The following is a 13639-nucleotide window of genomic DNA, read 5'->3' on the forward strand; positions in this document are numbered from 1 at the left end:
GTGTAGCTGGGCATCCTGACAGAGGAGAAGGTGTCATTGCTGGAGCTGTGGGAGTTGCGCAGGCAGCAGTATGAACAGTGCATGGACCTGCAGCTGTTCTACAGGGACACAGAGCAGGTCGACAACTGGATGAGCAAGCAAGAGGTAAGAAACAATCTTGTGATCCAACTGATTTGACGGCAAAGATGTTTTGTTTTACATTGAAAATGGGTTTACATTTCTTAATCTGTCTTCCCCCAAGGCTTTCCTGCTAAATGAGGATCTTGGAGACTCTCTGGACAGTGTTGAAGCCCTTCTGAAGAAACATGAAGATTTTGAGAAATCTCTCAGTGCCCAGGAAGAGAAGATCACTGTAAGAAAGCACACAACATCTTGCACACAATACAAGGCCTTTAAATCCATCTTACTTAGTTTTTCCTCTTTATTCTACATTAAAATATACAGGCATTGGATGAATTTGCCACCAAACTAATCCAGAACAACCACTATGCCAAGGAGGACGTAGCCACCCGCAGAGATGCAGTAAGTGGAGATTAGCACCCTCTACCCATTAAACGTCCTTCATTTCAACCTAGCAAGCACTTTCCTCCCCTCAGTGATTGCTGACAGAAGTGCTGAATCACTGGCAGTTCGATGATTTTAACACCCCCTTCTTTCTACCTCAGCTGCTGAGCAGACGCAATGCTCTTCATGAGCGCGCTCAGAATCGCCGTGCCGCCCTGGAGGACTCATTCCATCTGCAGCAGTTCTTCCGGGACTCAGACGAACTCAAGAGCTGGATCAATGAGAAGATGAAGACTGCCACTGATGAGGCCTACAAGGTATGTTCTTCTAGAAATATCATTTTATAAGAGCTGTTGGGCACATTTTTATGTCAACCATTCAATATTTCTTTCTCTCTCATGCCCTCACCCACTCCCCTTCATTGTTGCATCTTCCTCAGGACCCATCCAACCTGCAGGGGAAGGTGCAGAAGCATCAGGCCTTTGAGGCCGAGCTCTCTGCCAATCAGAGCCGCATTGATGCACTGCAGAAGTCAGGTCAGGAGCTGATTGATAGAAAACACTATGCCTCCAGTGAGGTCTCCACTCGTATGGATGAGGTCAGCTCTCAGTGGAAGAAACTTCAGGAAGCCACTGAGCTCAAAGGTGAGAAACTGTTAGGAGAGTGTAATAATGACAAGCTACTACTTCAAGCAATAGTTAGAGCTGAATAAATGCTTAAATATACAGTATATAGAAAACAGGATAAAACAAAGACAGGCTTAAATCTGTTAGTGTGTGTATGTGTATATATATATATATATATATATATATATATATATATATATATATATATATATATATATAATACTATATGCAAATTAATAAATTATACTCTGTGGGGCCTGGGTAGCTCAGTGGTAAAGATGCTGGCTACCACCACCGGAGTTCGCTTGTTCAAATCCAGTGTGTGCTGAGTGACTCCAGCCGGGTCTCCTAAGCAACCAAATTGGCCAAGTTGCTTGGGAGGGTAGAGTCATTTGGGGCAACCTCCTCATGGTCACTATAATGTGCAGGGTTTCCGCAGGTCTTAAAAAGGTTTTAAAAAGGTCTTAATTCGCCCTTCCTCAAAATAAGGCCTTAAAAAGGTCTTAAATCGGAGCAAGAAGTCTTTAATTCATAAGGTCATGGCATTAAATGTTGTATGAGGGATTGTTTTCTCATTGTGGGATTGTTTTCTTGTTGCGTTTAAGTAGGGTGTCCAGACATCCCGTTTTGAAGAGGTGTGTCCGGACAATTCTCTAAACATTGTAATTATGTCCTGGTTTCAGCTGGTAGGCTCACTGATCATTTTCCTTCTCGCTATTGTCTTTGGTATCCTTTGCAGAGAAGAGAAGCAATTTCGAAGAGTTGCAAGTTGATTTGATGATACTTTCATTCTAGTCTTTCTGCAAATCTGCTGAAATGTATCTGGATACCATGGCAATGACATCATATGCCTGGCACGCACTCTTTGTCAACCTGTCAGTCAGCACAAGTAGAAATGCACCAATAAAAAATATGTTTTCGCAACGAGCTGAAAGAATCCAATCCATTTCTTCATGCAGCATGTGAATATGTAAGCAAGTATTTTTCTGTAATGTTAATTTCCCCAGGAGCACAGATGTAAATCAGACAATGTCACATTTAGACAGCTACACTGCACTTCTACAAACAATACCCCATAATGACAACGTGAAAGTAGTTTGTTTGAAATCTTTGCAAATTTATTAAAAAATAAAAAAACGAAACAAATCACATGTACATACGTATTCACAGCCTTTGCCATGACACTCAAAATTGAGCTCAGGTGCATCCTGTTTCCACTGATCATCCTTGAGATGTTTCTCAAGGTCCCACAGTTAATAGTGCATGTCAGAGCACAAACCAAGACATGAAGTCCAAGGAATTGTCTGTAGACCTCCGAGACAGGATTGTATCGAGGCACAGATCTGGGAAAGGGTACAGAAACATTTCTGCAGCATTGAAGGTCCCAATGAGCACAGTGGCCTCCATCATCCATAAATGGAAGAAGTTTGGAACCACCAGGACTCTTCCTAGAGCGATCGGGGGAGAAGGGCCTTAGCCAGGGAGGTGACCAAGAACCCGATGGTCACTCTGACAGTCCTCCAGCGTTTCACTGTGGAGAGAGGAGAACCTTCCAGAAGAACAACCATCACTGCAGCACTCCACCAATCAGACCTGTATGGTATAGTGGCCAGACGGAAGCCACTCCTCAGTAAAAGGCACATGACTGCCCGCCTGGAGTTTGCCAAAAGGCACCTGAAGGACTCTCAGACCATGAGAAACAAAGATTGAATACTTTGGCCTGAATGGCATGCATCATGTCTGGAGGAAACCAGGCACCGCTCATCACCTGGCCAATACCATCCCTACAGTTAAGCATGGTGGTGGCAGCATCATGCTGTGGGGATGTTTTTCAGCGGCAGGAACTGGGAGACTAGTCAGGATCGAGGGAAAGATGAATGCAGCAATGTTCATTGACATCCTTAATGAAAACCTGCTCCAGAGCGCTCTGGACCTCAGACTGGGGCGAAGGTTCATCTTCCAACAGAATAACTACCCTAAGAACACAGCCAAGATAACAAAGGAGTGGCTACGGGACAACTCTGTGAATGTCCTTGAGTGGCCCAGCCAGAGCCCAGACTTGAACCTGATTGAACATCTCTGGAGAGATCTGAAAATGGCTGTGCACTGACGCTTCCCATCCAACCTGATGGAGCTTGAGAGTTCCTGCAAAGAAGAATGGGGGAAACTTCCCAAAAATAGGTGTGCCAAGCTTGTAGCATCATACTCAAAAAGACTTGAGGCTGTAATTGGTGCCAAAGGTGCTTCAACAAAGTATTGAGCAAAGGATGTGAATACTTATGTACATGTGATTTTTATTTTATTTTATTATTATTATTATTTGCAAAGATTTCAAACAAACTTCTTTCACATTCTCATTATGAGGTATTGTTTGTAGAATTTTGAGGAAAAGTTTTGGAATAAGGCTGTAACATAATAAAATGTGGAAAAAGTGAAGCGCTCCACACACGCTATGTCTCCACGGTAACACGCTCAATAAGCCATGTGATAAGATGCGCAGGTTGACGGTCTCGGACGCGGAGGCAGCTGAGATTTGTCCTCCGCCACCTGGATTGAGGCGAGTCCCTATGCCACCATGATCTGTCTTTTCCTCTCAGGGATAAAGCTGCGTGAAGCAAACCAACAGCAGCAGTTCAATCGTAATGTGGAGGACATCGAGCTGTGGCTGTATGAGCTTGAGGGACACCTGGCTTCCGATGACTTCGGCAAAGACCTGACCAGCGTCCAGAACCTTCAAAAGAAGCATGCTCTGCTGGAGGCGGATGTGGCTGCCCATCAGGTATCAAACTCATTTTTGAAATGATTGAAGAAAGCAGCATCTACAAGATGTTTAGACTGTGTCTTGTTTGATTCTGTTTAAATTTTCATTCATCAAAAATGTCTTTGTCATAAATGAGGGCTTGTATCTGTCTTGACAGGACCGTATTGATGGCATCACCATCCAGGCTAGGCAGTTCCAAGAGGCCGGCCATTTTGATGCTGATAACATTCGTAAGAAACAAGAGGCTCTGGTGACACGTTATGAGGCCCTGAAGGAACCCATGGTAGCCCGTAAGCAGAAGCTGTCTGACTCCCTGCGGCTGCAGCAGCTTTTTAGAGATGTGGAGGATGAGGAGACCTGGATTCGAGAGAAGGAACCCATTGCTTCCTCCACCAACAGGGGTCAGTGAACAAACTAAATTACATAAGATGAGATCTTGTTGGCATTCAGTTTATATTCTTAGATCAATGATTTCTCGTACCCTCTCAGGTAAAGATCTTATTGGAGTGCAGAACCTTCTGAAGAAACACCAGGCACTGCAGGCGGAGATATCTGGCCATGAGCCCCGGATCAAGGCTGTCACTCAGAAAGGGGAGGCCATGGTGGAAGAGGGTATGATTTATGTCTCTCATTTTCGTAAGATACTGAAAAGCTCTTTATTTCAAGGGTCATTTGTCTGTTAAAATCCCAAACTGAACTTGTATTAGGCATTGGGTAAAATAGATAAATGATTCAAGCATTTCATTAAGAACCCTTTGTAGAAATAATTATATTTTGCATCATTAAAGGGATAGTTTTTCCAAAAATGAAAATTTCATTTTCATACCATCCAGATGTGTTTCTTCTGCTGAAGTGTGGGTGAGATAGAGATCAAAATGTAAGTCCTTTTTTACTTTAAATTCTCCTCCCTGCCCAGTAGGTGGCAATATGTAGGAAGAATGCAAATTACCAGAAACAAAAGAAGAAGAATGTGAAAGAGATATAGTGGAGAAAGTTAAAGATACAAAGGATAAAAAGGATTTAAATATTGATGTGTTGCTCACCCACACCTCTCACTTGCATCGTATGGATCTTCAGAGCAGAGATATTCTTCTAAAAATCTTTGTTTGTGTACAGCAGAAGAAAGTTATAAAAATCTGGTATAGCATGAGGTTGATTAAATGATGAGAACATTTTCTTTTTTGGGTAAACTACTCCTTTAAGAATGTTTTTACCATTTTAGGTCACTTTGCTGGAGAGGATGTAAAGGCTAAGCTGCAAGAGCTGCACAACCGTTGGGACGGACTGAAGGGAAAAGCAACCCAGCGTAGACAGGATCTGGAGGACTCTCTGCAGGCCCAACAGTACTTTGCTGATGCCAATGAAGCTGAGTCCTGGATGAGAGAGAAAGAACCCATTGTTGGAAGCACTGACTATGGCAAGGATGAGGACTCTGCAGAGGTAAAGAAGGAGAAGAGAAAAGGAGAATGGATGGATTTTATCTAGACTTTCCTTCCTGGGTTTAGAGGCTTGAAATTAGTTTTAACCTCATATTTGTTGCAAAAGTAAAACAAGCAATTACATGTCAAAAGTAATTCAGTTGTCACCACCATATTAATAATTACCTGTCAATTCTTAGAATATCTCCCATACATCGTAAGCTGTCACACTTACTGTTGCATATAAAAAATTGGATGGGTTCTGAAATCACTGCTTTTTAACCTACAGGCTCTGCTGAAGAAGCATGAAGCATTGATGTCTGATCTGAGTGCATACGGCAGCAGCATCCAGGCCCTGAAAGAACAAGCTCAGACTTGCAGAGTAAGACCATAAAGTTACTACATAAAAAAATAAAAATTTGAATTCTTACAGTATGTTTTATTTCTTAAATATGGACTAATTGTTGTTCTTTTTTTATCCTTGTCAAACACTCCTGACTTTCATCAACAGCAACAAGTGGCCCCGACTGATGATGAGACCGGTAAGGAGCTGGTTCTTGCTCTGTATGACTACCAGGAAAAGAGTCCACGTGAGGTCACCATGAAGAAAGGCGACATCCTCACTCTGCTCAACAGCACCAACAAGGTGATTGTTATTTAGGGTTGTAACAAAACATCATGTGTTCCTTAGCATGCCAGTTTGGTTCTAAACCAATAAGTATCATGTAAACAATATCTTATCTGGTTCCTCAGGACTGGTGGAAAGTGGAAGTGAATGACAGGCAGGGCTTTGTTCCCGCGGCGTACGTGAAGAAATTGGACCCAACTCAGTCTTCCTCTCGCGAGAATCTGCTGGACGAACAGGGAAGCATCGGTGTGCGACAGGACCAGATTGAGAACCAGTAAGAGTCGTTCTGCTTTCAGTTTTCTCATTAAAAGTCTATACGTGTTTATTGTAGTAATCTTTGAAACTAACAACTTACTGTCTGACAAAATCATAATCAACTTTCCGTCTTTGGCAATTTGTAATGACTAACTCTTTCTTAATTATGTTTCTGACCCCATGGTTCTCCACTGCTTTGTTTGTTTCTTTTCTTAAATTAAATGCTTGCATGTGTCTACTTGCCCTGCCCTGTGGCAGGACTGTGGTCAACAAGGAGGTGTGCAGCGTGTCTGTACGTATGAAGCAGGTGGAGGAATTGTGAGTAGGTCCAACTTATGTCATACCTCAATCAAAGATCATCCATTATTGCAAAACACTCTTCCTCATTCCCCTCAGCATCTCTGCATTTCCTTTACTGTTGATGCTGTGTTCTAACTCCCTTCCTGTTGTGGCTATATCTCTCCGTCCATCGATCTGGCATCCTCTGTCCATCAGATCATTATCTTATTCTTCCTGAACTCTTCTATTCCATCGAGGAATAGAAGTTCACTCTTGTGAGGTGACCCATCAATGTTGTCATTCTGTGCTTGTCCTTTCAGCTAGAATTGTTGTCTGGATGTTCCATGTTTCATTCTCCATTTTCAGTCACTGAATATGCAGATTTATTGTACATCTTTCCATCTTTCCTGCCTCCCTGTTTGAGAGCATCCGATTGGCAGCATTGGCGTTGCATTGAAGGCACTAATCTCTCTATAATTGTTTTCCCAGGTATGGTACACTGCTAGACTTGGGAGAGAAGAGGAAGGACATGCTAGAGAAGAGCTGCAAGAAGTTTATGCTTTTCCGTGAGGCGAATGAACTGCAGCTATGGATCTATGAGAAAGAGTCAGCGCTTACCAATGAGGAGGTCGGCACTGACCTGGAGCAAGTGGAAGTGCTGCAGAAGAAGTTTGATGACTTCCAGAAGGTATATTGCTCCTGAACTGGGAGGATGTAAACTTTTAGACATAAAGCTTTGAGGTGTCTGAAGTAGCACAGTCTTTATTTGGTTTGTTTGGCGAGGACATCTAAGTAATGGTTCCATGTATCATTAAACATTAGCATTATTTACTACATGTTCTCCGTTTGTGAGCTCCCATGTGTTGCTTACCAGGATCTGAAGGCGAATGAGTCTCGTCTGAGAGACATAAACAAGGTGGCATCTGAGCTGGAGTCTGAAGGACTGATGGCTGAGGAAGCTCCGGTGGTACAGGCTCAGGTAAGCAGAATTTGTTTTACACACCTCATCATCGATGTTCTTAACAGTGATTCTTCATGCATACATCATTATGTCATTTTTTAAATATGTGCCATTTAGCTCATCAATTTTATGTTGGAACATTGTAACACGTTACAGTTGTATACTTGGTAATAATAGTATAATATACCAAGTAAACAACTGAGATTTTGAGTAATTTAAATATGCCTACATTTTCCCTTCTCTCCCTCCTTTTATCACTCCCATCCCTTCATCCATCCATCAGCAACAAGAGATGCTGGGCTCAGCTCCTGACAAGGTCATTATTGTTTCATACACTTTATGTTGTCTGTATAATGCATTGATTGTCTGCAAGGAACAAATACATGAATGCCAGTTCATGTTACCATGTTGGAACTGATTGCATTTGTATTCTAATTCACAGGATGAAGCAGACTCCAAAAGTGCCTCTCCATGGAAGGTAATGTAACATTTTGTATTGAATTTGAAGACCTAATCTGTTACTATCCTCTAATATAAGGAGAGTTGGGTCATTTGAGATTGATGCATGTGTAGTTTTGATGCTGTTTTTTAAATCTCCTTTGACCTGTAATTCGTCCACAGTGGTGTTTGGTTCTGACTGTGGTTACAGAAAAACATATTAATTTTATACTATTTGATTCCACATTTTCTGTTAGGTTTATTTTATTTGTTTAATGGAATCAATAAAAAAAAATTATAATAAAACTCAGTGATTTTCTTTTGACATTGGATTTTTTTCTTTTCTTTACCCACACTCTTTCTGCTCCTTGCTCATTTTTCAAATTCAATATAGTCTATTCGCTTGGCTGTTCAAACAACGGCCAACTTTAATACTATTAAGGTAAGATTCCATGTTTCTCCCTCAAACCTGTCTTCCCTGAACCCACCTCACTAAATCCTGCATCATGTTCCCTTTACCTGGAGGACTAACTCATCATGTTGCTCTTGCACTCTTACCATGGTCTCTGGTTCCCCATGTCTTGTCCCATTACCGAGCCATCACAATAGCTGCACCCCCCCCCCCCTCCTTTGTCTCCATTCGTGAGATCTGATTGCCATCCTGTTCATTTAAATCACTTTTATTAATAGCCTTGATGCCATCTGTTTTGGTGGGGGTATAAACAGCTTTTCTAGAATGTATTACTGCTTCCTTTTAACTTTGTGGCAGATGCATCCACCCAAGTTTTTCTCATTTTCTATTTATGATCACTCATCACATGCGCTTAAATGTAATATAACATTTATGTTTGTGGCACTCATTCATTACTGTTAAGATGAGCACAATATTGCACAAGGGATTTAAAAGCATGTTGTGTTTTGCTTTTGGTGGTGGATGCGCTTTTAAACTTCCTTTTGCCTGTAGTTTGTTGAGTGCTGATGTTTACTCTGTGATCATTTTCTTAATCAGTATATCTGTCTTGTTTTCCAGTAAAAGTATCTAAACATCCATAAAACAATATACATTTACTTAATGCAACATTATCTCGCCCTATTGGTAGATAGGATAAGCATAGCAATATAGCAAAACAAGCAATCTTGTTTTAAGCATAAGTCTTAAAGGGATAGGTCACCCAAAAATGAAAATTCTTTCCTCAGTTACTCACCCTCATGCTATCCAAGATGTGTATGACTTTCTTTCTTCAGCATAACACAAACAAAGTTTTTTAGAAGAATATCTCAACTCTTTATATCCATACAATGCAAGTCAATGGTGGTCAAACATTTGTAGCTCCAAAAATCACATAAAAAAAAAAACATTCAAGTAATCCATATGACCAATGGTTAAATCCATATCTTCAGAAGCGATATAATAGGTGTGTGTGTGAGAAACAGATCAATATTTAAGTCCTTTTTTACTCTAAATCTCCACGTTAACTGTCACTTGAAAGTGAAACTAAATGGACACCACGTGTGACTTTCAGATGTGAAAGTGTATTGAGATTTAGACTGAAAAAGGACTTAAATTTTGATCTGTTTCTCACCCAAACCTATTATATCACTTCTTAAGAAATGGGTTTAACCATTGAAGACATATGAATTACTTCTATGTTTCCTTTATGTGATTCTTGAAGCTACAAAGGTCTGGTCACCATTAACTTTCTTTGTATGGACCTACAGAGCTGAGATATTCTTCTAAAAATCTTTGTTTGTGTTCTGCTGAAGATAGAAGGTCATACACATCTGTGATGGCATTAGTGTGAGTAAATGGTAAGAGCATTTTCATTTTTGGGTGAACAATCCCTTTAATACAATTTAGTGAGTTTTTCTGAAAACAGGTCTTATTATCTTACACAGTTTTGCTAATCAGTGAAATATGTCATCGAAAACCAGACATGTTTACTTATTTATATTGTTTTGGCACCAAAAAAAGTTGAATTTATTCAAGACTTTAACTCCCAAATGTATGTCTACTGTCAGGGATTATATCTTGGGATCATAGGGAGTCACAACGTGATCACTGGCTATTCTTGGTCATGTGTTTGTGTCTAGGAGCTGAACAACCGCTGGAGGGCCCTGCAGCAGCTGGCTGAAGACCGAAGTAATATGCTGGGCAGTGCTCATGAGGTGCAGAGGTTCCACAGGTATAGAGACAGATAAACCATAAAACAATCCCTTGTACATAAACTGTTAGGATCTTGTTATATTTGTGTGATTTGAACCACATTATGTGCAGTGGAGAACAGCTCTGTGTCTGATTTTCAGGGATGCAGATGAGACCAAAGAATGGATTGAAGAGAAGAACCAAGCCCTGAACACCGATAACTATGGCCATGATCTCGCCAGTGTGCAAGCTCTGCAGCGCAAGCATGAGGGCTTTGAGAGAGACCTAGCTGCTTTGGGAGACAAAGTAAGATACACCTGAAATGCACAATGTTGGTATGTTTTCACAGGTTTATTCTTTTGCTTAGAACATCTTCTAAATATAGTCCACTCCCTGTGTCAGGTGAACTCTCTGGGCGAGACTGCTGAGCGCTTGATTCAGTCTCATCCTGAGGCTGTGGATGACATCCAGGAGAAATGCACTGAGCTGAACACTGCCTGGAGCAGCCTGGTGGGCCGCGCTGACCAACGCAAAGAAAAACTGGGCAACTCACACGACCTGCAACGCTTCCTCAGTGACTTCAGGTGATGCACAGAAGATGCTAAACGAAAAAGCTTTGAGAAGCTAGATTACAGTTTGGAGTCCCTTCCTGTATAAATGCCATTCAGAGCAGTAAAATAAACACTACACATTAAAGTGGAGCTTCCAAAACAAGCCTTCTGTTCTCACATGTTCTTTCTAGGGATCTCATGTCCTGGATCAATGGAATCAGAGGGCTGGTGTCCTCTGATGAGCTGGCCAAGGACGTCACTGGAGCTGAAGCCCTGCTGGAGAGACACCAGGTGCTAAATGTCATTTGGACTCTGAAACAGCACCAATATTTTACCCTTGAAAAGACATTACAAATTAACACACTTTTATGAAGCTGTAATACTTGATACAGAAAAGGGCTACATTGAGAATTTGACAGTGTTTCAATTACTCTCGTGTTGTCTTTCTGCATCTTGTAGGAGCACCGCACTGAGATTGATGCTCGTGCTGGCACCTTCCAGGCCTTTGAGCAGTTCGGACAGCAGCTGCTGGCCCGTGGCCACTACGCCAGCCCTGAGATTCAGCAGAAGCTGGAAGCTCTTGACCGCGAGCGAGCTGACCTGGAGAAGGCCTGGGTGCAGCGCAGGATGATGCTAGACCAATGTCTGGAGCTGCAGGTGAGCAAAGACCATGTTTACATTTAACATACAGATACAAAAAACCTAGACTCCTAGAATGAAAGCCTAGAATGATGGGAATATACATCAATTGACATTTTTGTCTTCTGCAGCTATTCAACCGTGACTGCGAGCAGGCTGAGAACTGGATGGCAGCTCGAGAGGCTTTCTTAGCCAGCGATGACAAGGGTGATTCCTTGGACAGCGTGGAGGCTCTCATCAAGAAACATGAGGACTTTGACAAGGCCATCAATGTGCAGGTCAGCCAGCATCATCATATTATGATCATTTTGCCAAGCTCTATATTGTTTTAAACTTTGTGGAGTTTAGTGACAATGTTTCCTGAGCTAACTGTTTCAAAACATCTGTATCCCATAGGAAGAGAAGATCGCAGCACTGCAGTCTTTCGCTGACCAGCTCATTAGCGCTGATCACTATGCCAAGCCTGAAATCTTTGAACGCCGCAATGAAGTCTTGGACAGGTCAGTGTTCTCCTGTTTTGTTTAACTCAGAACAAGTGAATCCATTTGACTGTTAATTGAATTTCTGTAGCGCTTATGTAATAACCTAATGAAATAAGTCCCCCTGACCATCAGGTGGCGCCGTCTAAAGGCTCAGATGATTGAGAAACGCTCTAAGCTGGGCGAGTCTCAGACTCTACAGCAGTTCAGTAGAGATGTGGATGAGATTGAAGCATGGATCAGTGAGAAGCTCCAGACCGCCACTGACGAGTCTTATAAAGATCCCACTAACATCCAGGTAATGTCACACTTCAGGTCGCTTGCATCACCTTTAAGGAGTATCAGAAAATGTCAGATGTGTTGATATTTATGCAAATGTATTAAGGTTAACCACCTTTTTCCTGGGGGTCTTACTGGGGAAACGAATGTGGGTGCGACTTCCACCAGAAGCTGTTCTATAGCATTTGCTATCTCTGGCTGCAGTCATTTTAAATGCTGTTTACAGCTGGTATTAAGATGCATTTCAGATGATCTGATCGCTAATGGTCAGCTCTATATAGTTGTAAACGGTGTGCAAAACGTTTTGTGATTGGATCACAAAAAACACATGCATAGGTAGTCAAAAATGCATGTGGCCACTTCACATTTAAACGCCATCCTAATTCATCCCAGACAGCAGCGACGCACCACCTCTCACCTGTCAATCACCTGCGGCCCACCAAACAAAAGTTTAAACTTACATTAGGATTTAAATCCACGGTCTGATCGGACAACTTTAAAAATCAATTACAGTACAAACCCAAGGACAAGAACTTCACGGCTCTTCCAAGAGTATGTCTGTCTGATATCTACGTGTAGGGTGACAAGATGACAAGCACACACTTCTGAAGCTGAACTAACAGAAGTAGGCTACTCCACTAAAACAACTGATAGTTTTGCTCGAAATGTTGCATTTGTGCTTAAATTACATTTCAACTGCATGTCTTTTGTTATAAGTCAGTAACACTCTGAAATAGTGATTGATGTCCTCATGAAATCAGACACGCTCTCCTCAAAATCCCAACACCGTAAGGAAAGAATGAATGGACGTACGCCGTGACAACATCTGTGTTTACTTGATAACTGAAGTAATGCCCACATTTCACACAAAGCATCACGGGACATAGGAAAAAGGTGGATGGGGATGAATATGTATAAACATGAATATATGTAATACCATAATAAATGCAAAAGCTTTTATCAATGCATTCTTCAATAATGAATTTGTGTTTTCCTTGTTACCACCTCTTTAACCAATCTCCAAGTGCTTTTTTGGAAATGAAACTGAACCTCTGTCTGTGTTCTCATTGTCTGTTTCTAGCTGTCCAAGCTGCTGGTAAGTGGAGTAGTGTGCCAGATCTAACTAACCCCAATAGGGTCTCTCCACTTGTCTTTTGTCCCATTATTTGTCTGTAGATGTGTATTTGAGTTCCCTATTTGTCTGTGTCAGTCGCACTTTGTATAATTGTCTCGCTTTTTGTAATTGTATTATCATATAGATGTTTGTCATTGTCGCCTTCCCATGCCCCATCGTTGTAGCATTCATTTTTTTAGTATTATTTCTGGGTGTGGCCTCTTCTTGTCATCTCATTGAAGTTGGGATGTCTTGGTTTACATTTGTTCCACACAGAAAAAAATAACTCTTGGCAGTCCAATCAAATATCGAGATAAGTAGTCAAGATGTTAAAAAATCCTGGCTGATATGACTTCCGTTTCAATCATCACACTGGAAATGGAAGGTCAGGTTGAGAGCATTGCATAATGGGATACAGTATTTATATTGCATCAACCCAGAGAGAGAAGGTAAAGAGGTACTTTCAAACACATAATTCTGCTTTGCTTTTTGTGGAATACAATGTTAAAACAACATAGTCGGTTATATATGTGCTATGCCTGGAATCTTTATGCAGTTTATGAT

General features: G+C 41.4%; 1 protein-coding gene across 6 annotated transcripts in view; it reads left to right on the forward strand.

Moving 5' to 3' along the window:
* Positions 1–13639, forward strand: part of LOC127624744 (spectrin alpha chain, non-erythrocytic 1-like) — a 50100-nt gene that overhangs the window by 24864 nt on the left and 11597 nt on the right. For 3 of the 6 annotated variants that reach the window (XM_052099601.1, XM_052099600.1, XM_052099602.1), the window contains 27 exons: positions 7–144; positions 242–352; positions 445–522; positions 666–821; positions 944–1148; positions 3728–3909; positions 4049–4292; positions 4381–4503; positions 5114–5331; positions 5599–5691; positions 5821–5955; positions 6063–6211; positions 6451–6510; positions 6961–7159; positions 7346–7450; positions 7716–7748; positions 7875–7910; positions 8265–8312; positions 9962–10053; positions 10175–10319; positions 10416–10597; positions 10756–10855; positions 11024–11221; positions 11335–11481; positions 11600–11703; positions 11818–11980; positions 13043–13057. In XM_052099601.1, coding sequence (XP_051955561.1) covers positions 7–144; positions 242–352; positions 445–522; positions 666–821; positions 944–1148; positions 3728–3909; positions 4049–4292; positions 4381–4503; positions 5114–5331; positions 5599–5691; positions 5821–5955; positions 6063–6211; positions 6451–6510; positions 6961–7159; positions 7346–7450; positions 7716–7748; positions 7875–7910; positions 8265–8312; positions 9962–10053; positions 10175–10319; positions 10416–10597; positions 10756–10855; positions 11024–11221; positions 11335–11481; positions 11600–11703; positions 11818–11980; positions 13043–13057 — 3459 coding nt within the window. The remainder of the gene's footprint in view (positions 1–6; positions 145–241; positions 353–444; positions 523–665; positions 822–943; positions 1149–3727; positions 3910–4048; positions 4293–4380; positions 4504–5113; positions 5332–5598; positions 5692–5820; positions 5956–6062; positions 6212–6450; positions 6511–6960; positions 7160–7345; positions 7451–7715; positions 7749–7874; positions 7911–8264; positions 8313–9961; positions 10054–10174; positions 10320–10415; positions 10598–10755; positions 10856–11023; positions 11222–11334; positions 11482–11599; positions 11704–11817; positions 11981–13042; positions 13058–13639) is intronic. The other 3 variants (XM_052099603.1, XM_052099604.1, XM_052099605.1) reach the window with 2 other exon arrangements.

This window comes from Xyrauchen texanus, chromosome 31, assembly GCF_025860055.1.
Source record: "Xyrauchen texanus isolate HMW12.3.18 chromosome 31, RBS_HiC_50CHRs, whole genome shotgun sequence".
NCBI lineage: Eukaryota > Metazoa > Chordata > Actinopteri > Cypriniformes > Catostomidae > Xyrauchen > Xyrauchen texanus.